Source organism: Dicentrarchus labrax, unplaced genomic scaffold (genome assembly GCF_905237075.1).
Source record: "Dicentrarchus labrax unplaced genomic scaffold, dlabrax2021, whole genome shotgun sequence".
Classification (NCBI taxonomy): Eukaryota; Metazoa; Chordata; class Actinopteri; family Moronidae; genus Dicentrarchus; species Dicentrarchus labrax.
This window is the reverse complement of record NW_026136708.1, coordinates 11,690,239-11,713,042: the sequence shown is the minus strand read 5'-3', so window position 1 is coordinate 11,713,042 and position 22,804 is coordinate 11,690,239. Positions and strand designations below refer to the sequence as shown.

Sequence of the window (22,804 nt, the reverse complement as noted above, 5' to 3'; positions counted from 1 at the left end):
GTGCACAGCATCCAGATCCATTTTTTTCTTTTACTGTTGCTGGCCCTTCATAAAGTGTGGCAGCCAAAATATGGATGCAGGGGGTGAGGTTATGGGGTAAGAGAGCGTGGGGGAATGGGAGGTGGTAGAAATGCGTGTGCTGAATGTTATGAGCTCGGTAAGATCATACAGTACAGTACAGTACGCTCATAACTTAGTGCAGACTGTGAGAGAGGCGGCCTGAGACACAAAGATACTGGCTGGCAGTCCATCCTTACTATGTGTGTGTGTGTGTGTGTGTGTGTGTGTGTGTGTGTGTGTGTGTACATGTGTGTGGAAAGACGATGAGGCATGTTTGCATAGGAGCAATCTTTATGGCCACCTGACCCCAGCTTCCCTTTCACATTCAATATCTTTATTGACTTGTGCAACCTTAAAGCACATTCCTGATTGAAGCAGCTTTGGTTTCCTTTATGTGGTGGGAGCTGTGTGTATGCCATGTGGATTTATTTTTTTTGTGTTTATTATTTCTTTCTTTATTTGGATATGTCCACATAAAAAAAACAACAACAACAATTTAAAATTCATATAGTTCATGGGAATATGACACCAATGTTGTAATTACGTGGATTACTTGGATTTAGACCATCATGGTCTAAATATGCCTTTTCTGTGCTGCCAAGAACAAAATCTGGTGGGGAAATAATTAATATTTTATTTATCTTTTATTTGGCCTAGAAGGAGTAACAAATTACAAATATTGAATCTCAAGATACTAGAAATACCTAATAAAATACCCACCATGTGTGGTTTAAATTATACCATATAACACCCCACTGCTGTTAAAACCCTCAAATTCACAGACAAACTACGGACAACACGAGTTCAGTATCCTTAATGGCTACATGCCTAAACATTGTATAAATTACACAGCAGAACAAATCAAACATGAACAATAGAAATAAGCAATAAAAAATCCTCCCAGAATAAAATAAAGAATAAAAAATATTTTTGAAAAATCCCAAACAAATAGAATCACTCAATTTGTGTGAGACACAGAAGAAGCTCTATCGAGAACAGATTTCATCAAACAAATGTGCATCTGGCCCCTACAGTGTATCAAGCATGTGTGTCACTATATGAACATGTGCGTGTGTGTGTGTGTGTGTCTCACAGAACTATTTTCGTCCCCTCACCTGTCAGAGGCGCTTCTTTCTAGAGAATGTGTCAGAATTGGCTGGCTGGCTAACGCTGCCAAAGGGAGATTAGGAGCTCCCTATTTTAGCTGGGAAAAATCAGAGGGATGCAGTGTGCGCCCCCTCCTACACAGTCGCTCACCCTTTACAAGACACAGGGACCTTGCCCTTCCAGAGCTGCTTCTAAGGGCCGAATCTACAAGCCTGCACAGAGCTAAAGGCACTGGACAGCTTTTGTTTGATTGCACAGAGTCTGGGTAGGCTGCAGAGAGAGAGGGAGAGTAGAGGAAAATTGGTACAGGACATGGGGAAGAGGGGGGCAGGGTGTATCAGGATGGTGTCCCACCTGCTCTGACCTCTGATGGGCTGACAAGACAAAACTGGAGTTGTTCTCCCATAACCACACACAATGGCATTGCTCTCTTTATCATGTTTTACACTTTTCATAAATCTGAGCCGGCGTGTCCACAAGGGGTATTACTGTGAATTACTGAGCCACACTGACCACAAATGCGCCTGTAATCGAAAACATCTGCACGGCTGGAGACGCCCGGGTCGATTCAGGATCCCCAGTGTATTGGCGCAGCAGGCGTTCGGTTTTGTAGTGTTCACACGGTTGTGTGTTGAAAGTGGGCGAAAGAGACAAAGACAGAGGCCGAAGGGTGACAGCAAGGATGTACCTCAAGGTCCGATTCCATGTCACTTGCCAGGGGTGATATACATTTGGCATGTGTGTACATGAATGTGTGTGTTGTGAGTCGAGTGTGTGTATCAGAGGGTTGTAAAGAGGTCAGCACTTCGCTAAATCCCCTTCTTCAGAGGAACACGTGTTAGCCTCCGTGTCTGATCTATCACCTGCCAGACAGTGAGGACAGGCCAGTGCAGAGCCTCTGGGTGGGCACTGACTCTCAGCTGCAGTCTGCCAGATATATCTGACACCATAAAAAGCAAACAAGGCCCCATACATGTGCCGTTAGATAGACAAGTTTGCGCTACAAGTAAAAATCAAGAGGCAAGGGGTCAGAGGGCAGACTGTCTTTACAGTTTAACTCCCTTGAACGCACACATGTACAGCAATACGGGAAAAACTGAATCTGGCTTTGTAGACATTCGCTGTTCAAATGTATCGGCTAAGACTTTAAAGGCACCCATACAGTATAGACTTTTGCAATATCTTTATTTTGATGATGTAATCTTAGCGTATAGATTGGTTTCTGATCTAAGCTTATTGATTGGAAAGGGACCTGACAGTCTGTGATATTGGATATGGCTTTACTAATCTTTTGTGTATGTGGCTGGAGGAAAATAAGGCTGTAACGTTACCCCGGTAGCCACGTTCGCTCAGGAAAGACTGCTGATCCCTATCTGTGGTCAGGCGAGGGCGAGACAGCGGTGTAGGTTGCCAAAATAGTCTGGCAGCTTGTATTCATCCACCACATTACAGCCGTGTTAGAAAATCCCCACAAGCAAAGAATACACCACAGAAACACTGAGCTAACACTAAAGCCAGCGAGCACTGGCTTCAGAAGAGGCTGAAAAAAAGGCTTCTGTATTTTTTATTGAAATTGTTAAAAATGACAGAAATTCAGTAGGCCAACAGAGGTTGTACGCCTCGGTTTCAACAGGCCATATTTTTTAAACATGCTAATTTGCTAACATGAGGATGTGATTACGTGTTTAAAGACCTACGCAGATATTCTTGCAGCAATAAAACTATAAAAAGCTCAGAATAAATGTGATCCATGTTGAGCAGAAAATAACAAGAGTGACTCAAATAACAAAGTCAAAAAATGCCCATTCAGTCCAGAAAATTCTTGCATCATTTAACACCATACGGTAATGCTATGGGGATATTAGCACTGCTATTAGCTGCGGGCACTGACTCCTGGCAGAAGGGACTGACACCATACCTTCCGCGAGTTGTAATTACGTGAGAGTTTTTCCATTGGACCTGTGACCTTTTATCAGCCTCAGCTGGACATTTAAGGGGTCACTGAGCGAGCGGGGCTGGTTTCCTCAAACAGACGCCTGCCCCCGCTACCTTCCACGCAGCTCATCCAGGCGCTCTGCTGTGGCACAGCAGTAAAGCCGGATCTGGAAAGAAGCCTGTCATCTACAATGAGTCTCTTTGATTTTCCTCTCATATACAAGATATAAAATGAATCTCTTGTCACAAAAACTGTATGCTGTTAGGAATAGGAGGGATGGAATTTACGCTCATAAATTCCATAATGTTTTTGCTGTACTGAGCTGCTTCTTCGGAACAGTTGAGTTATTTGGACCCACGCTGGAATCCAAACACACCTGAAGCCACCAAACCGGGCGTTAGAGCTGAAGTCAGCTGATTAGCGGCAGGTGTTACAGGGAGGAGGGGTTTCCCCTGCCCACCAATGGTGCTATAACTGTAGCAGCTGGCACTTTATAATTCAGGATGGCATGCTTAGAGCGGAGCTTAGAGGGTCCTGGTGGAAATATTAAGACACTTTTAGAACAACTAATCACATAAGTTCTCTCAACATCTTCTGCAGTGCAAGGCATTTCTTATGATACTACCGCACTGTAACTTTGGGGTGTTGTTTGTAATGTGAGCAATGATAAAAAGAATTCATGAGGAAATAACTATAAAATGTTAATATTTGTACGCCAATAGCTGTAGAATAGAAGAAATGACACCTGCATTCGTATGTGATTATTCCTTTTCCATGACCAGCCCTTGGCCATGTGTTATTGGTGATCTCATTACATGAAGTAGGGCAAGCCACTGTCCCCCCACTGATTCCATGATCAAAGCCCCCCCAAGTCTGTAAGAGGCCACGGCACTATGCCACGATTAAATGTCCTTTTTCCTTTTAATTGAATGCCATTACTTTCAGAGAATCACCTACTGTGCCACATGTCGCGGTGGCTGTGATGCTGCGTCTCATGAGTGGCAGGCGGTGGAGGCTACGCCGTCAAATTCCCCCTCTCTCACTCACACACACACAACGACTGTCCACATCAACGGCTTAGCTCGGCCTGCCGCAGACAATACCCCGCCGTTTTTCCTCTAAGCATGCGCTAATAGTTTCAGCTTTATTTCTGAAGCAACGTTGTTTTTTCTGGCTGAGAGTCAAAGCCTCGGTGTGAGATATTTGGGCCGGGATGAAGACATCAAGAGTGGGCGCATGTATAAATAGTGTTGTAATGGCAATACAATGGGTGACCCTTGAGTCTGAGATGAACAAACACAGCTACATCAGTACATAGTGAAGCTGTATTAGTGGAAGTGAACCAAGAGCCTGACATACAATCTTGTGTTACCAGCACAGATTGCAGTTAACTGCTGCTGGCTTCTATTATGAGATGTGTTTGGTGCTGGCAGAACACAACAAAACTGTATGACCATGGTTTTATTTTAGGAAATTTATGACTGTTGTGTCTCTAAGTAGAGGCTGTAAACAAATTCTTTAAATGCTCCTTTTTATGTTAAGATATATATCATACAATCAGTATGGATGGCAGTGGGCTGAACTCCAGATCTTAACCTGCTGTAATTTGTCTCCAAAGTGAGATACAATGTTATACTTGTGGAGTCTTATGCTGGTCCTAATTTTATTAATGCCACCGGAGCTCAAATAGTATTATTAACACACAGACACTACTGTCAACAAAACTCTAAACTAAGTGTGGTATTGTGGAACTAAAGCACAGACTTTGAACCTCTGATTTGTTGCCTATATTTGCTAATTTTGGCAACATTTAAGTATGCCGAATTAGCAATTAGCAGCTTACGTCTGCAATGTACCCATAGATTTGCAGACAACTACCACTACATTACTTTGACACTGAAGAAAACATAGAAATTTTACGATTCTCAAGCAAGGTCTGGAGTTATAGGAAGCTTTTTTTCTATGATTTCTAAGTTGATTTGTGTATGTTCATCTGAGATGTTGATATCCTCGGAAAGTTTAAGTGACACTAAATCTAAAAATGTGTTCATCATGTCTGCGTGTTCAAATTTGAGTGAGTGAGGGTTGCACCTTAACTGCCTCCATGTGTGACACAGCCACTGCCGCACCGCCAACTGCTGACAAGAGGGCCGAATAAACATCCAAACTATAATAACTAATTTCTTGTTGTTTTCAGAACGCCTGCATTCGCCTGTCCCTTTCACCTCATGCACTATCTTTGCCTCACATACTGTATCTCCCTTCGTGCCTCACTGTTTGAAAACCCCTCTGCGCCAGGGAAATACATTACATGGAATTCAATAAATAAGTGACACATAATACTCTGCTTCCTTGCACTCACCACCGGTGTTTAATAATAATTTATGAAAAAAAACTACTTGTCTAAATATTAATGTTGTCTTGTAATAGTAATGTTACAATGCACCAGTCCAACACTGTGAATGGAAAGGTATGCAATGTGCTACTTACTGCCATCTTTGATTTTAATATAATTAATTTCACCGACTGTTTCAATCAAAGTTTTTTTTATCTTTGCATACACCACACATCAGTGCAATTCTGTCTGTGGTGTTACAAAGAAAACATTGAAAATACGCTCTGGAACACATTTGATATATTTGGTGTCAGAGAGAAATTGCCTAATGTGCAGTGAAGTCCCAATTCAGCAGTAGGTATTATAATACTCTCTACAAAAGCATAACTTAGAGCTGGACTCTATGCATCAGTGTGCAATAGTTCCTCTAGCTAAACACACAAATGCAAAATAACAAACCCCCAAAAAAAACCCTCTTTCCCTGGAAAGAAAAAAAGAAAAAGAAAAATCTATCGGCTAGATTTTCCCTCTGTACTCCCAAAGGTCTCTCAGTGGAGGAGAAACAACACATGCAGGAAGTGAGGTGGGATGTTCGGAAAGCATTTAGTGGATCAATATGCCAGGCAAAGGGAGGGGAAGGGAGACAGACAGACAGAGAGGGAGAGAGAGAGAGAGGGTAACGGAGAGAGACACCCAGAGCCCAGGGGAGAGGGAAGTCTTAGGGGAACAGCCTGTGCTTTTCAAGAGTACTGTTACACTTCTCAGTCAGTCTTGGTAGGAACATCCAACTCAGCAGCTTTTCCTACCCATCTGAGTTAAACGCTGAGCGGCTCAGTGTGTGGAGAGGTAAGTAAGGCTTGTGGGTGATGTCATGGTGTCTCCCAGAGGCCATAGCCAGCTTTAATATCTGATCACTGACCAGTCTTACTCCCAGTAAGACTGTTTGACGTCTATGTTCAAAATTTTAATATTTTCTCCTAAGATCAAGATAGAGGACCCAAAATATTACACGTTTATTTGTTAGCTTTAAGGTTAGAACCTACACAGCATCTTAATGTTTTTTTAAAAGTTTCATATTTTGGCTGAGCATAAGACTTTTTGTTACCGTATAGGACAGTTTAATTCTTTAAATTATAACACAGAAACCAGAATAATGAAAGTAAGATTTGTGGAGTTTTTTTTTTATACTTTTAGCATTATTTCTTGAATTGTTGAGACCAATAAGGCCTTTTTAAAACCTCACCAGGGCTGCCGCTAACAATTATTTCAATTATCGATTCATGTATTTATTATTGTTCAAAATTTGATCTAAATGGTTGTCAAAGTAGTTGCAGACTGACTGTTCCACCAATAAATCTCTTAAATGATATCTGAAGATGAAATAAGTAACAAAAAAAGAAACATAAGCAAAATGATAAAAACCAGTACTCACCTTCTTTCAACATGCCAACTTTAAGACATTTCATGAAGCGGCAGGCCTGACACGACTTGCGTCTCCTTTTGGTGATCTCACATTCATTGGTGGCCGGACAGCTGTACTCAATATTCCCTGAAGAAGATTAAAAAAAAACATGTTGTCATTAATTCTGTGAGCACAAAAGCTGCATATCGGCAATTAGGAGGAGTTAGTTTTAGAATTATTGCGTGGGAAAGGAGACTAGATGATAAATGGTAAACAACAGGCACAGAAAGACAGTAAAAGACACCCACACACGCAGACATACACACCTGTCCCAAGGTGACCCCGTGTGACACTCCTGAAGGAGAGGAGGGTTTAGTGGCATTTTGATGGGACATGTAAAAAGCACCTCCCCGCCCCCGAAGTCCCACCCCCATTCTGATTCACAGATAAATTAGCTTCATTAATGCAGAGCGTCCTCTCTGCAACGCTCACCACGACCCCATCCAGCCCATCCTTCTTCACCTAAAGGATGATGGGAAAGCTGCCCTCCCTCAACAACACAAGGGCTGAGAGATGGACGCACAGACGAGCGCTCTGCATAATGTTCCTCCAGTAAAGACCAAGAGCTACAGTTAGACTCGCCAATCTAAGGCGCCCTTATCATGTAACAAAGCTCGATGTATTATTCAAGTCCGTGTCTACGGTTGTTGGCTCACTATGGAAATATTTCCTATGCAATTTAATCACTCGGATCCAAAAAAAGCCAGAAACGCAGACATATTGAATCTGCTGCCATGAAACTGCTGCCTGTTTTTCTCACCAGGTTTCAGTGAGAACAGGGTTTTTCAGAATCATTAAGCGGTCACTTCAAAAGTTGATGTGACCCCAAGAATCCAATGACAAATCCTCTTTCCCAAGTATCCGAATCCCTTGATTGAATGTTTAAACAATGTCCCGTAAGTCCAGAGATGTATTAATGGTACCTAAAAACAGCAAACCAGGTGTTGTCTGTTGCAGATCTGCCAGAGCTGCCCCCCACCCCCAACACACACATACAATCCCCTGTTGGTCAAGGAGAAGGTGCCAACATTTGTCAGGATCCCTGGCATCGATGGTGCCAGCAGGGTCACATGCACAGTGAGGGGCCCAGGGCACCATGCCAGGATGTTGGCAGAGGCTGCAGCTGGTTTCAGGGTGGGTAAAGTCTTTAACTGAGGCGTTAGGAGAGGGAAATACAGTACAGTGCAGGGCTTGTGTGCAGAGGCACACACTGTGTACCGATTCTATCTTACAACTAATTGAATACAACATGTACTTTATACTAATTGTCATATTATATGGTTTGTGCAATTAAAATACAACAATTCAATGACTTGGTTCCCAATTTTTTAATTTACATATATACTACATACTGATTCTAAACAGGTTTTAAATATGTATTTTATGAAAAAGTCACCAAATGTAAATGCCGTACACATAAAAAGTATGCATATTAAAGGTCCAGTATGTAGGATTTAATGGCATCTAGTAGGAGATCGCAGCTCCGTAGCTTCACCCTCCCCTTCCAAGAGCGAAGGAGACACTACTGTGGCCATGAAACGCTCGAAAAACGTGAACTCTACACCCAGTGTTTGTTTTGTCCCTTCTAGGGCACTGTAGAAACATGGTGGATAAACATGGCGGACTCCATGGAAGGCAAACTGCGGTGTCTGTAGATAAAAAATGTCTTATTCTAAGGTAACAAAAACATTACGATTCTTATGTTCAGGTGATTATACACTAATGAAAACATACCTATGAATATGAATATTGTAGATACATTATGCAGTTACTAAGTAGAGTGGAATTAGCAGTATACGTTCTGACGGACATCAATCACTCTCTACCTTTGCAATACCAAAAGCCAATTAACTTCACAAAGACGTTTTTCTTGCTTCATTTTCTGGTTTTTATTAACTTCCTCGAGCTGTCTCATCAACATCTGCTGTTTGCAATTTGCAGCTGTGAGCACACTGTGGGGAAGTAATGTACATCAACATTAAGGCTGTGTCCTAAACCACTCCAGATTTACCAAAAAGTGCACTTTATCTATAACATCCACCTTGTTAGTGTCCAAAATTTTCCACTACAGAACAGAAACAGTGTCCATGAGATGTACATTAGTTTCTTTCTATGCATTTACTGTTGTGCAGTGCTGATGCAAAATACCTGAAATCTCAATTTACTGCTCACTATATAGTAAACTACTCAGTGTCTGAGTGAATTGTTTTTTAGTATGCATGGCATATTATAAATATATATATATACATATATTTTTCATCATATTTTTTATTCATTAAAACGTAAATTGTGCAAATAATTCAAAGAACGATAGAGCGGAGGATTTTCATCCGTTCAGAAAAGGTCATATTCCTTTAATATTTTTACGATTATTAAAGGAAACATTTTATACCTGAATGGATCAAAAATAACCTGTGTGTTCCTGATTATGTGTGTATGTGAAGGGTAGGGGGGTGGGGGGGGGTTGCATTAGGGGTCCACAATAGTCTTAAATTGCCTACCTCTAAAAGCTCACTGTCGGCATACCCTCTTAGTTAATCAGGTCTTGTGTCCACCTTTATTTCTCAAAGGACATTTCAACCACTCTAATATCCTTCCTTAACCTCTCTTATTTTCCCTCTAAATTTTGATATATTGTTATGCCATGCTATTATCCACGCGCTCATCTCCACTCAAGCTGGACCTCTCCTTGTCCTCCTCCTTTACCGAGGCCGGGACCCCCCTTCCTGATTACCATTCCATTAAAGCAGCTTCTCCTTTCAGTGAATGACCACGTCCCCTGTCCCTTGTCCCTCTGCCTTTTATTTGGAGGACTCCTCGGCATCTCTCTCTCTCTCTCTCTCTCTCCCCTTCCTCTGTTATTGCCCCCAATACCACGTGCCTGAGCTTCTAATTGGCCCCCCCATCTCCTCCCCCTTGGGTGTGGGATGGAGGGGCCCGGGGGCAAAGAACAGATCTACACCTCCCGCCCTCCTTTCTCGACTTTCTCCCAATGAAATGCCTGGTTCTTAATTACAGTCACCCAACACTGATTGTTATTGACTGAAACTCCCGCGGCTCAGGACGAATGACGGACAGATTAGGTTCATTATGGGCCTGTCCTCCACGAAGGAGAGTGAGAGGAAGAAGAAAAAGAGGGGGGGGGATCTGTGTGAGACGACACAAAGTCACACATGAACACTATTTACAGTCTTTCACTGTATCGCTGGACACAACCTTCAAATGACCAATAATTAAATGATTGATGGTGAAATGCCAAAGTTGAAACTATTCTTTGTATTTCATTTGTCCTTTTAAGTCTTTCTCACTAAAATGTTTTTTACAGTCTTACTGGTTTGTACATTTTCACTTTGTACAATTCGTAAATTAATAATCCAATATGTTGACTGAATCCCTTCAACACACTGAATTCAGCCAGTAATCAGGTAGGCTGTTGTCTCTTAAACCATGTCCACACTAATATGGATATGTTTGAAAATGCATCTTTTTTTTATCTATTTTGCAACTGAACCTTTTCAAAAAATGGTGACTCAACTGTCAGTTGAGTCACTGTTGTATACTTGTGGTGTCTAACAGCAGAAACAGGAAGATATAACATCTGTAAAGTGTGTTGGGCTACAGTCTAAGACCGAAAGTGATTACATAGAGAGCTTTACCCTGAAGACCAAATGAAGTGACCAACTCTCAGTAAAATTAAAAAGGGATTCCAGATAGTTTCAGACAAAAAAAGTTTTCAAATTTAAATGCCTTGGTGTGGCCAAGGCCTCACTAACCTGCTGTCTAACTACATCTCTACAGCGACAAAACCTGCAGATAAAATTCAAAATTCTGCATCTCGGTTTGCGGCTTATTATTTCTGTCCAAGTGATTATTCTGGATCAGCTCCCACACATGGCAGAGTCCATGCCAGACGTACGATTCACATGCAAACGCAAAAAAAAATCACAACCCAGAGCAGATTTACAGTCTGGGCCTAATGCCTGCTGTAGACTCTCGTAATCACTACCTCGTATTAGTCCCATAAGAGCAGAGGGTTGGATACCAGCACTGAGGAACACGTGGAACACATGACAATGGATTCCTCATCTGGTCAATATGCTTTCCTGGCAATCACAACTGCATGGTAAGGCTAACAAAAAGTATTTAGAATCACCATGAACAAATAGCACTTTTGTATTAAACACTCTCTTTGCAGAATATTCAACCACCTGGGAAATCACAGAAAATATAATTATTCTCAGTTTTAACTGAGAACGTACAGACATTGAAGATCAGCTCAGGTGAGCCAGTAAAAGTTGTAAGAAGAAGTGGAAAATACCTTGTATCGTCCTTTTGAAAAAGGCTTTGCAGGCCTCACAGGAGGCCACCCCGTAGTGGTACCCTGAGGCAATGTCGCCACACACCAGGCACAGCCTCTTGGGAATGGCATTAAGCATGTACTCGCACTTGATTGGCGAGTCGTCCGCCACAACGCCGGAGCAGTCCTCGTAGCGGCGTAGGCAGGCTGCGCCACCTCCGAGCATGCCAGGGTTGAACATTGGCGGGGAGTCCAAGGCGTGTGAGTGTCTGCTGCTGCCGTTAATGTAGCCGCCGCTGGCGTCAGAGTTGCCGCTGGGACTGTGGTGGCTGCCGGTGTCTACTAGTGAGGAGGAAGGGCTGGAAGGCTCGGTTTTGACGTAAGAACCACAGCTCGAGGATAAATGTCGATCCTCAGAGGGCATTCTGGTTAGCAACCTGGATAAACACACAAAGGGTGAGAACTGCTGTCAGTTTTGAAAATGAATTCAAAGTAAATTTAGTGCAAACTAGAGCCGCTGTAGGATTTAAAAGGGATACATGGTGACAAAACCTGGTAATCAAACAAAACTTCTAAATTCTGTAAGGACTCCAACTCATCGTGGATCATTTAATCTTTCGATTAAATTAAAACAAACTGGAGGGACAAACAAAATCAGTGATATTAAAAAGGAACCTGTTTACCTCACATACAAATAAGCGCTGATTTTCTAGAGACACAAAGAACCTTACATGGAAGTAAACACATCAAAAAACGGCTGCACGAAGGAAATTATCACCACTGAAAAGTCTGTCAAGATGTACTGAGTGTCGCTTTCTTCCATCATCGCCTGATCATTGTGCGGGAGATTCATCAACTGTGATGGAGCGTGCCGCTTCATCTGAGTTTGATAGATTATGTTACAGACACAACCATTTATGTGTTGGAATGCCAGGTGATATACTACAGTAGCTTATTTCTCTCAGGCAAAATGGTAACTAACGACCATGTCAACAGATGCCCCATACATCTTGCAAACAATGCCCACAATTGGTCGGCTGCCAAAAGTAAATGAATGAATGAAACTTCAGAAGGCTGTTAATGGACAGAGAGAGAGGTGTTACACTCAGCATATGGAGGATCATGGGTAATACATGACCCAATCAATAGTCCCGGTTAGTTTGCCAAAGGACGGTGCCGGGTTACGGTGGACTTCAGTGAGAGGTTGGAGAGGTTGAGAAAGAGCCACTGACCTGGGATTAAGTTCCCTATTCCCAAATTTCATTAGAAAAAGTAAGGAAAAGGCTGAGTTGTGAGAAAAATTACTTAAAACATCTTATCTCATATCTTCAAGAGGGATCCTTCCGCTGTTGAGGTTCTTGCCTTTTTCTCTTTTAAAGGGCTATTTAAGAGTTTTTCCCTTATCCAAATAGAGGGGTCTAGGATCGAGGGTATGATGTACAGATCATACAGCCACTTGAAATCTGTGATTTTGGGGCTAAATAAAAGATAAATAAAACTAACTTGACTGAAATTGACTTGACTTTTATTTGCCAAGAACCATCATATGTGAAACAAACAAAAGGTTTCTGGAGGACTATGTTCCACTGCTCCATGTGTTTTATTTTAGAAAGAAAACTTTTTTAATGCAGATTTTATTTGCTAGAGCTTAAAGAGGATACAAAGTTCTTTATTTGCCATGTAAGATTTTATGCAAGAAGTTATGTACTTTGCTTGTCGAGCACTTGTATGCACTAGTGACAGAATAAATAATAACTACTGCTACTATTACTACTACTATTGTTGGCCAATAATTTCTCTTCAGGGCGGTACAGTGTCTGCATGTTGCTGCACTGTTGTTTCAATAATATCCTCTCACACAAAGCATGAAATGAGGCCTGGGTCTGTGTTAGAACTGCTGGCTCTGTCTGTCAGAGTCGGCGCTGATCTTACACAACTTCAGCCCTACATGCTTATAATATTGGGTGAGAACAGTGGAAAGCCATGTTAAGAATGTCTGAAAATAACAGGAAGTTAATGCTGACCAAATTCCTCTGAAGTTCTCGCCTTTTTAGCTGCCAGGGGCTGCCCCTGTTTTCAGATTTGGTGTTGTGGTTAGGAATGTATTTTCCCTCTGCTGCCTCTTTGCATAAGTGTTTATATAAAGCCATGAAGTCATCAGGCCCCTGACAACATGAAACCTCCCTTTTAACTGCTAACGGGTAGCGGGTGGAGGGAGGAGGAGGAGATAGCCTCTACCCCTGGGCCCAGATCAGATCTATTGATCCTCTGCTTCCTTCCTGTTCCAGATGCGGCATGAAAAAATAAACCCTCCTCTTACGGGTCCCAGACATTCCTTATGCATTTTTAATCAGTCAGGACTGTTAACATAGTGCGAGATGGAGCGATACAACATTATGTTAGTCTACATTCTGAGGCTATTGCGGTTTATAAAAGATTCACAGGGCTCATGTTAAACCTTGTTAGCAATCAGCATGCACCTACAGTCAATTGGAAGGTATATTTTCTCCCATCTGAGGGAATTGGAGAGAGCGGCGTGGTAACAGTTAATACATCATCGCAGCCAGATAGGGGGATTCCCTATGGAATAGTACATTGTGGCATATGTAAAAAGTAGTTCATTCCACACTTAGCACACAGTAACGCTGGGGAGATGTTTTTTGTTAGGTTTAATGGAAATTTCTAATGGGTCCTTTCAAATCTGTCGAAATGAAATAATGGCACGAGCCACCAATTCGCACGGACAGAAATAGCTTCATAGTTTCATAATTTGGTTTCCCCCTCTTATTATAAAAGAGACATAGAGTTTTCTAAGCGCAGCCTGACTCTCCTCAACCTGCCCCGCTTCCCTTGGCAACACACACACACACACTCAAAACACGCACAAACGCATTGCACCTAATATCTAATGGGGTAGTGTTTGCTCCGCCGCGCAGAAAAATGGTACAAACCGAGCAGACAAGCAAGACTCATCAGACAGACGTGAAGGTCACCTGCCTTCTCTGCTCTGCTGTTCTTACAGGCCCAGACGGTCCCACAATGGACACTCGGAGCATCAGACACACAGGTTTCACTCTGTCCACCACACTGAAAGAAAGAGAGCGTCTAGACATGACTGTTCGTAATGTTTAGTATGACTGAGACGCTGCCTGGCCTGCTGTGCACGCTCAGATCAGTGACCATTTGATGTTTTTTTTTTATTTCAAAATTTTTATTTTGGAGCCAAAGTGTGATGGGTGTGAAAATGTCCCACCAGAGCAGCTTAAAATCTCAAATGTCTGTGTGTGCATGTGTGTGTGTATTTTGGCATGCCTCCTAATGCTGGCAGTGTTGCAGATCCCCTGCTTCCCTACATAAATCCTGAATCCATCCACCTCTTCCCTAAACCATGAAATATGTTTTCCAGCTTCCAAAATTCTGCACAATAAATTTTTTACCAGCAGTAAAAAAGAAAAAACGCATATTCAAAGCAGTTCTCCACAATGACCTCATGCTATCCTAGGCTTGTCGAGTTAAGGGTTAAAAATCCTGTTCTCCATATTTTACTATGTATTTTCCCACTGAGGGGAAATATTATTGTTAAGCTTGGGGTTAAGCTTGTAGCAAGGAACACAGCGTAAATCATGGTGCTGAACACACAGTCGAACATGGAAGCGCAGAAGGACAGAGGCAAGGAGCCATGCATGAAATTAGTTCATTAATCTTTCTATGATAGGCTGTCCTTGTTTGGGGCAAACTCTATCAGCTTTAAACTGAGTGCCCCTTCCTGCCTGACACATAGATTACACTGTTAGTCCGCAGCCGAGGTGTCTGGGAAATGAATGGTCATGCGAGCGGGAAAATGGGGTAGCGTGTGTCGCCCAAGTGTTAAGTAGTAACAACAACATGCGTGTGACATAGCGTTTGGCACAAATGAAGGTCATCAAAAAAACGTGTGCGCTCTGAAATTTAAATGCATGATTCATACGCTGCTGTGAATAACGTGGTTGGTTTTTAAAGGAAAAGACATTCGTCAAAATATATTTTTAAGATAATTTGCTAAATTTAACAGTAGAAACACGTTTATTAAAATCTGCAATCCATCTCCGGCTGTCTGCTCAAAGCTTACAGCTTTTTTTAAGTGCAAACACACCTAAATTACAGCCTCTCAGCCATAAACTTAAATATTACATATAAAATTCTAGTTTCTATCAATTCCTACATTTCTGAACTTTAAATTCACCAAGGTCTGCTAACATGTATATTAACATGTTTACTGACATGCATTAGCTGTCTTTGCCTCTTAACTGTGGATAGTTTAACTCAACCAATCGACATTCTTCGACTTCTCAAGACTCTGACTGCAACTGCAGACTATTTTCATTAATGATAAATCTGCCAATTACTGTCTTGATTAAACATGAAAAACGTACATCACAAGTTCCCAGAGACCATCTTCATATGTCTTGTTTTGCCAAACCAACAGTCCAAAGTGCAAATATATTCAATTCTCTATCACAGAAGAATAAGAAACCTACCAAATATTCAAATTTGCGGAGATTTGAGGTGCCGGAACAATCTTTTTGCCAATACTGCTCTATTGATTAATTGATAAATTGTTTCATCTCTAATAGAGTTAAAGCTGAAGTTTGTGTTTTGTACTTTAACTGCGAAGAAATTTTCTGCGACGCAATTATTCCAGCGAAAGTAAGTGAACGCAGCATTCACCTACCTAGCTAGCTGATCAAGTTCCATAGCTGAAGAAGACCAGGCAATCTCAAGGACTAAATAATAATATTTACCATAGATTTGTGTCCACGCTCTTTGTCAATTTAATTTTGAAAGCTGCTGTACAATGACATTTTTACTTTCTTACAAAATCTTCACTTTAAAGTTACCTCTTCTGAGAAAGTTGGTAAGTTCTAGTACTCTGTTTATACTGCATGGCATTATATATATATATATATATTTTTTTTTTTATATATTTATATATATATATATACGTTGTTTCTGCTTCTCTGTCTCTCTAACACACACACACACACACACACACACACACACACACACACACACCCTCACTTGTACACAGAACTTCCAGCATATGGCCTTTTCAATGTCACTGCCACGAGGAGAGATTGCATAGATTTCCCACATGGATGATGTCTCCTTACCTGGAGTATCAACCCCCCATCTACATACACGTCCACCACCTCCAGGAAATTGCTCTCCCTGCAAAGTCAAACACACCCCTAACTGCCTTTTAAAAAGAGACAGAAGAAGGAGGTTATGGGGGAGAAAGAATAAACGAGCAGAGACTTAAGCCGTCATTGGGAATCAGAGGGGGACTCATGAGGGACAGTTACGATATTGATTTCATAAATAAACAGAGATGGCCATCGATCCTAATGTTATTTTGCATTTCAATTACTGCCCAGAAACATAACCTTCAAACGTCTGCTTCTCCACAGTAATAACATCCACTGATAATCACAAGCGAGTCTTGTCCGGCGCAAATTGGCTTTTCTCTCTCTCTCTCTCCCTCTCTCTCTCTCTCTCTCTTCGTTTTTTCCCCCCTCCAAATGTGTAAATGACACAACTTTGCATTTGCCTAATGGTATTAGGGCATGGGCTGAATTTCAAGTGAGACTCAAGCTGATACAGTAAGCGCTCCGGTCAATTGACACAATGCAAATTAACGTGGTGAAGAGGAATTAAGTTCACAATGTGAGACCTCGTGAAGCTACGATGAGGCCCATTAAATTAAACATGCTGGCTGACCCACACTCCATGATTAGATGCACTGCTTCTTCGCTCTCTTTCTTTCTTTCCTCTCTCTCTCTCTCTCTCTCTCTCTCTCTCTCTGTGTTAATTTCATTTGATCAATAAAACAAACTCATTCTAAGAAGTCCTCTCTGCTGCTTGCATTCAACCTGTACACGTGAAAGCCACACTCATGTTTTGATTGAATAGCGGCTGCAAAAAAAGCGTCCATCTACATCCTGATGAATTCAGAGTCCTTGACAGGCTGCCTAAAGGATATATCTATATCAAGAGGGGGTCATGACATGTAATGAAGTTATTTCTCCTCGTGCCGTCACACAGCACCACTCTACCATAGAGCTGGGCTGTACCCTCTTATGCAGCAGCCATGGCCATTAATAAACACGTCAGTCTGAACGCTTGGAAAACAGCGTCATGAGGAAATACAGGAGTGTTTTGAATTTTTTTATTTTAAATCCGTGGTCATTTTCGTGACCTTCACCATGAAAACTCGAAGCTGGTGGTAAAAGAAAAGTTGGATGGAAGCTGCATTTTTCCCCCCCATAATGTGAACACAACAGAGCCCTGTCCCACCACCTGCTCCCTCCATCCGTCAGTGGACTAGTAAGTTCGGTTGGCTTCCCAGACGATTTTACTGGTTCCATCAGCCAACTATCAGACTTAAAAGATGAGATAGAACGCACCCCGGAGTGATGTTTTAATCATTTTCATCCATTTTGGCACAAAAAAACAACCGTGACTCTTAAAATGCAGTGATAGCTGTTTCCACGCGGTGCAGGAAGGTGTGCTGGAAGCAGCCAACTTTGTCCACTCACTCCAGTGATTAAGCAGATTGTAACACTCTGGCCTTCACAAGTAATAACACATTCACCACTGAAGTTACCAAAACATAAACAATTTACTATTTCTGACAAAAAGCAAAAATGCCTTTGAAGAACGTATAGTAGTCGTATAAGTACCGATAAGACCCAAATTTATTGGTAACATATCAAATATCTAATAAATCTGTTTCCAAATGCACTCTGAAATTACCACCATCAGGCCATTTCTTTCTTTCTTCCTTCTATTTTTCGGACTGCATATTTTAAAATATTGTCTCTTGATATGATGTTTGATGAGACACTTATTTGTCAAGAAAAAATAAAATAAAATAAAATATTTATCATTTATCAAACATCAGAGATTTCTTTCTTCTACACTCAAAAGTGTAATTATGTTGTCACACTTTTGCAAGACAAATGGTTGGACCATGGAGATTTTATCTATTTATTTAAATATTAGATATTAATGACACTGACTGATCTCAGATGCATTATAAACAGAATATGACCGAGTGCATAAGAGCCGGGTTGTGACACTAGTGTAATATATGCAGATGCAACGCATAATAAGAGGATGTGCTTCTCCTAACAGACACAGTCAGGTGTTTCCATGATATGGCACCGCTAAAATTAGACCTCAGGTCAGTGTGTGATTCTTTGGTCTCGTTCGTATGTGCGCGCACGTGTGTGTGTGTGTGTGTGTGTGTGTGTGTTTGTGTGTGTGCATACATTTGACCGCCTGTGCTTATGCATTCATGTTGGTTTGCCTATATGAAGGGCACCAATGAACAGCAGGTGGAACAAGAGATAAATGGATCTGATGTATTAGAATAAACTGAACATAAACAGCAACTTTAAGTGTAAATGATGCAGTTGTCAGAACTGCCATGTCTAATCATACTGAAACCACGGCTAATCATAGAGACATAATATGGTTGAACATTTTTAAAATCAACAATTACTTGAATAAAGAATTTGAAAATCATGTGTCAGTTTACTAATGAAGATATTAAATGATATACTGTGTCTAAGAAAAGAAGTGTCCACCATGAACACATTTTAAATAATAATTTATAAGCAGCTAGCAGAGGGAACTTTTCTCTCCCCTCATTTTTCAAATGATGTCAAATGACAAAAAGTGTAGAGAAAGTTTAATGGACTCTGGTCCAGTTTTTGTCCTTTAATTCAAACTTTCAGCTGCAGGTTATTTGGAGTTAGGTTACAAACCATGACAAATTTAATTAAAATTTGCTTCAGAAAAACACCAAACTGTGATTTATAAAGATTAAATCGTATATTCAGAACACTGAAACGTCTAATACATATAATAGTACAATTAAATGTTTCAATTTTTTTATGAATTACAAACACTGTAACATTAAACATCTGAACTATGAGTCACTTAATGTTGTCCTTGATAATGGTAAAAAAATGACAAACTATCTATATATGTGCATATACGTTTATTTATTATTTCTAGAAATGCCTGATAAGCTAGTATTAGACTGTTGGTAGAATAATATATTTGCCTCTTCAGCACAGATGTAGCGTGAGAGTTGGACACCACAGTCGTGGGACCTTTCACCTCGGGCCAATAGGTTGGTTGTAAGGCCAAAAGTCTTCAAGGGATTATTAATAGTATTCCCTGAAGACAAATCTAAGTAAGCACAGCTTTATGTGACTATAAAACCACAGATTTACAGTATGCTAGTACATGAGCAACTACAATTACTTCCAGGAGATAAATTGTATGACAATATGCTTTTAATATTTAGGTTGAGACACTTTTTTTTGCATAATTTACTGTATATTACACATTGTAGCTTCTGTCACAATGCTCTTTTGCTGAAAAAAGAGTGTGTAAGTTTCCTATAGTTTACACTAATGTTGACACGCTGTTTTATTTATCATGGTTTGCACTTCTTAAATAATGTATAATCAACATAGCAAGTTGAACTCCCTCAGGAAATGCAGCATTAATTCCAGGAAGAACTCAACTATAACCAGTATAAATATGTTGAGTGCTGAATTTTTGACTTTGTGGGGTTTCTGGGTGATGCCAATGTGTCATAAAAAAGTGCCGTCCTATCAAATCTGACCCCGTGGTCCTGTAGTTAACGGAGGAGGCAATGTGAGAAAAACCTTTACACATTTAAACTGTATGCATGAATACATTCACATATATACGTGTGTGAATGTACACACACGTATGTAACTAGCTACTGACTCGCCAAAACACACGTGCATATTTTTGTGTGTGTCCAAATATGCGGGGTATACAGATGTACACAAACCTATGATCCCACAAACACAGCAGCACACACACACACACACACACACACACACACACACACACACACACACACACACACACACACAATGTACACACTAAAAGCTGGCTCAGGGTCACTGTAGGTTAATAGCATCGTACTGTCGCCTTTGTCTTTTTTATAATTTAAATTCAGCTTAAAATGTTTTTTAACATGTAATAAAAAATATGATAACTTTAACCCACAGTTTTAATTTACTGGATGTGTACTAAATGCAGTTTTACAGATTGTGGAAACTGATGATCGTGCGAAAAAGAAGAGCTGAGGGTTGTGGTGGGTTTTTCAGCAACACTGCAATCTGCACATGAATTACAATATTGAATGTCAAAGCCTTAAGAGACAATACATGAAACGCATATAGTTAATTTAAAAAGAAATGAAACCCAGATCTTTTACCTTTCCGTGAGATATCAAAACAACTGACAAATTCTCTAAACATTTGTGGTTAAACATGACACTCCTGAAACCATTTATATTGAGTCACTTAGCAATTAGTGAGATTAATTAGATTGTAGTATTTAATTAAATGTATATTCACCATAACATTATGTGTACTGCACATTCCACTTGAATTGTCAGTGTTGTCTATTTATTATTTTGGTTAAATTTTGTATCCTAGTACAAATCTAAAATGAATTAAAAAATTGACCAACGGTACTTTTTAAATGTAGCATGAGATACATGCAAAGTGTATAACATCTTCAGCTATTTTTAAATAATTGTTACTAATCCCTTCTAATAAAAGCAGCTACTTCTGAATGCAAAAAACTGTTTCTTTTCTCTTCCTAAACAAATACAGACTGATTTTATTTTACTTTTAGCAGTTTGTTCCTCTTGAATCTTTCTGGAGTGCAGCTCTGAGTTGTTATAGGCAGTTATAGACTGTACTAAAACAGATTACACTTGTTTAATATTACAGAAGATTCTTCTTTTTAATTCGTAGAGAGTGTTCTAGACTTTGAAATCTTCCTAATCACAGACCTGTAAATGGTGCTAAGCAGGTTAAACCTTTCCAATCCTATCTACAGCTTAACATTAAGAGGATCCCAGTAAAGGATCTCCCCGTCCAGTCAAACTTGGTCAAAAGAACAGCATCTTTCCATGCAAGAAGTGTAGTAAAGAATGACTGGTACTTCATTTGAGATTTGAGTTTCTTTGACTTCTCATTACTGTAAAACAGGCTACGTGATCCTCGCACTTATAAACTAAATGCACAATGACAACATGCATATGTAGGCGGGAAATCTTATTTAAATAGAATGAGCTGCATTTTCTGTAAACATATCACCACAGTGGAGATGATCTGGTGATTTATCTAAATTTATAAAAATCACAAACCACATAAAAGTGATCAAAGCTTGAACCAAACACAGGCAGGCAGTTATCCACCCCCCTCAAATATATCTGTCTCTCAAGAACACACACTCTCACACGGACTGGGCGACAGAATAGTCACAGTTTTCTTTCCCTGGGACACCGCCGGACACTGGCTGCTGCCAGAGGATATTCGTCTGGATATTGTCCGCATTAATCTGCCTCCGGCTCTTCCCTGTGGCTGAGGTTAAACCCTGGATCCTGATGCAGAGCTAGACAGCTGTAGGGCAACCGTCCGACCTGGACTCCCTGCGGGCTCTGCTACTGCAGCCTCACTGACAATATTGAGCTCCGCTGTCCCGTACACGAGGAGGTGGAGCTGAGACAATGCGAGGAACTCCCTGGTTTTTTAAATAGTTTACTTCATGCGTCATATTTTTTTTCACATGTGATTTAAACACTGATTTTTGCAATTTTTGTGGGGTAAAATTAGAGGCAAAGAAGTAAATTTAATTATATCACTCAAATAGGAACAAAAATAAACAAAGAAAGGGAAAAAGGTGTGGAAAAAGATGCACCTACTGGTTGTGGTAGCAGAGAGGGTCAGGGATGCACAGTTCGGAAACATCCATCAGTCCACGTTAAGCATTCCAGGTGTTGCAATAAAAAACAGATAAACAAACAGCTGGGCAAAAGCAGGACGAGGAGATCAGTTCCTAAGTCTCCACATATCTTGATGAAATGTTGGTCAGGTGTTCCTGGGTGTTGTCTCCCCTCCCTCCCCTGTTCAACACACACACACACCAAAAAAAAATTGAAAAAACCTTCTGCCTCGGCCCCCGACAAACTCCAGTCTGCACAGGTGCTGCACACTCAGGCTCAAGAGAGCGTGTGGAGAGAGGAAGAGTGGATGTGATACAGAAAGAGGAGAGAGGAGGAAGACCCTGAGGTAGAGATGAAGAGAAGAAACAGGAAGAAAGTGAAGAGAAGAGGCGGAAGAATAAAGATCAGAGGAGTGACGGATTGAGAAAGAGAGAATAAAAGCTAGAGACAGATGGATGGAGAGCAGCAGTGGTGAGAGCGCACTCAGGCTGAGTAAGTCAGTCAGGGGATTGAGTCTCCATTGAAGACATGGGGGCTCTTTAAGAGCAGGGGGGAGTGGTTTGCTGCGTGTGGAGCAGCTGCCATTGGTCGCTTTCGGGAAGGCTGTCCTGAGAGCAGCCAATGGGGATGAAAGATTACTGAGATGGGACGGGCTAATGGGCGAGCAGTCTGTGTCCAGTCATTCACAAGGGAGCGCTGCAAAACACAGGCAGACCCCCCAGAAAGACAGACAGATAGACAGATGGATGGATGGCTGGCTGAGGAGTTTCTCAGGTGTT

General features: G+C 41.0%; 1 protein-coding gene across 1 annotated transcript in view; it reads right to left on the bottom strand.

Annotated features, from left to right (window-relative positions):
- The window catches only part of LOC127368625 (steroid hormone receptor ERR2-like), a 38,900-nt gene extending 16,383 nt beyond the window's left edge, over positions 1–22,517 (bottom strand). The window contains exons 1-3 of the mRNA XM_051409617.1: positions 22,005–22,517; positions 11,219–11,634; positions 6,871–6,987 (exon numbers count right to left, since the gene is read on the bottom strand). Coding sequence (XP_051265577.1) covers positions 6,871–6,987; positions 11,219–11,634; positions 22,005–22,054 — 583 coding nt within the window. The 5' untranslated portion in view covers positions 22,055–22,517. The remainder of the gene's footprint in view (positions 1–6,870; positions 6,988–11,218; positions 11,635–22,004) is intronic.
- Between the last annotated feature and the right edge of the window lie 287 nt (positions 22,518–22,804).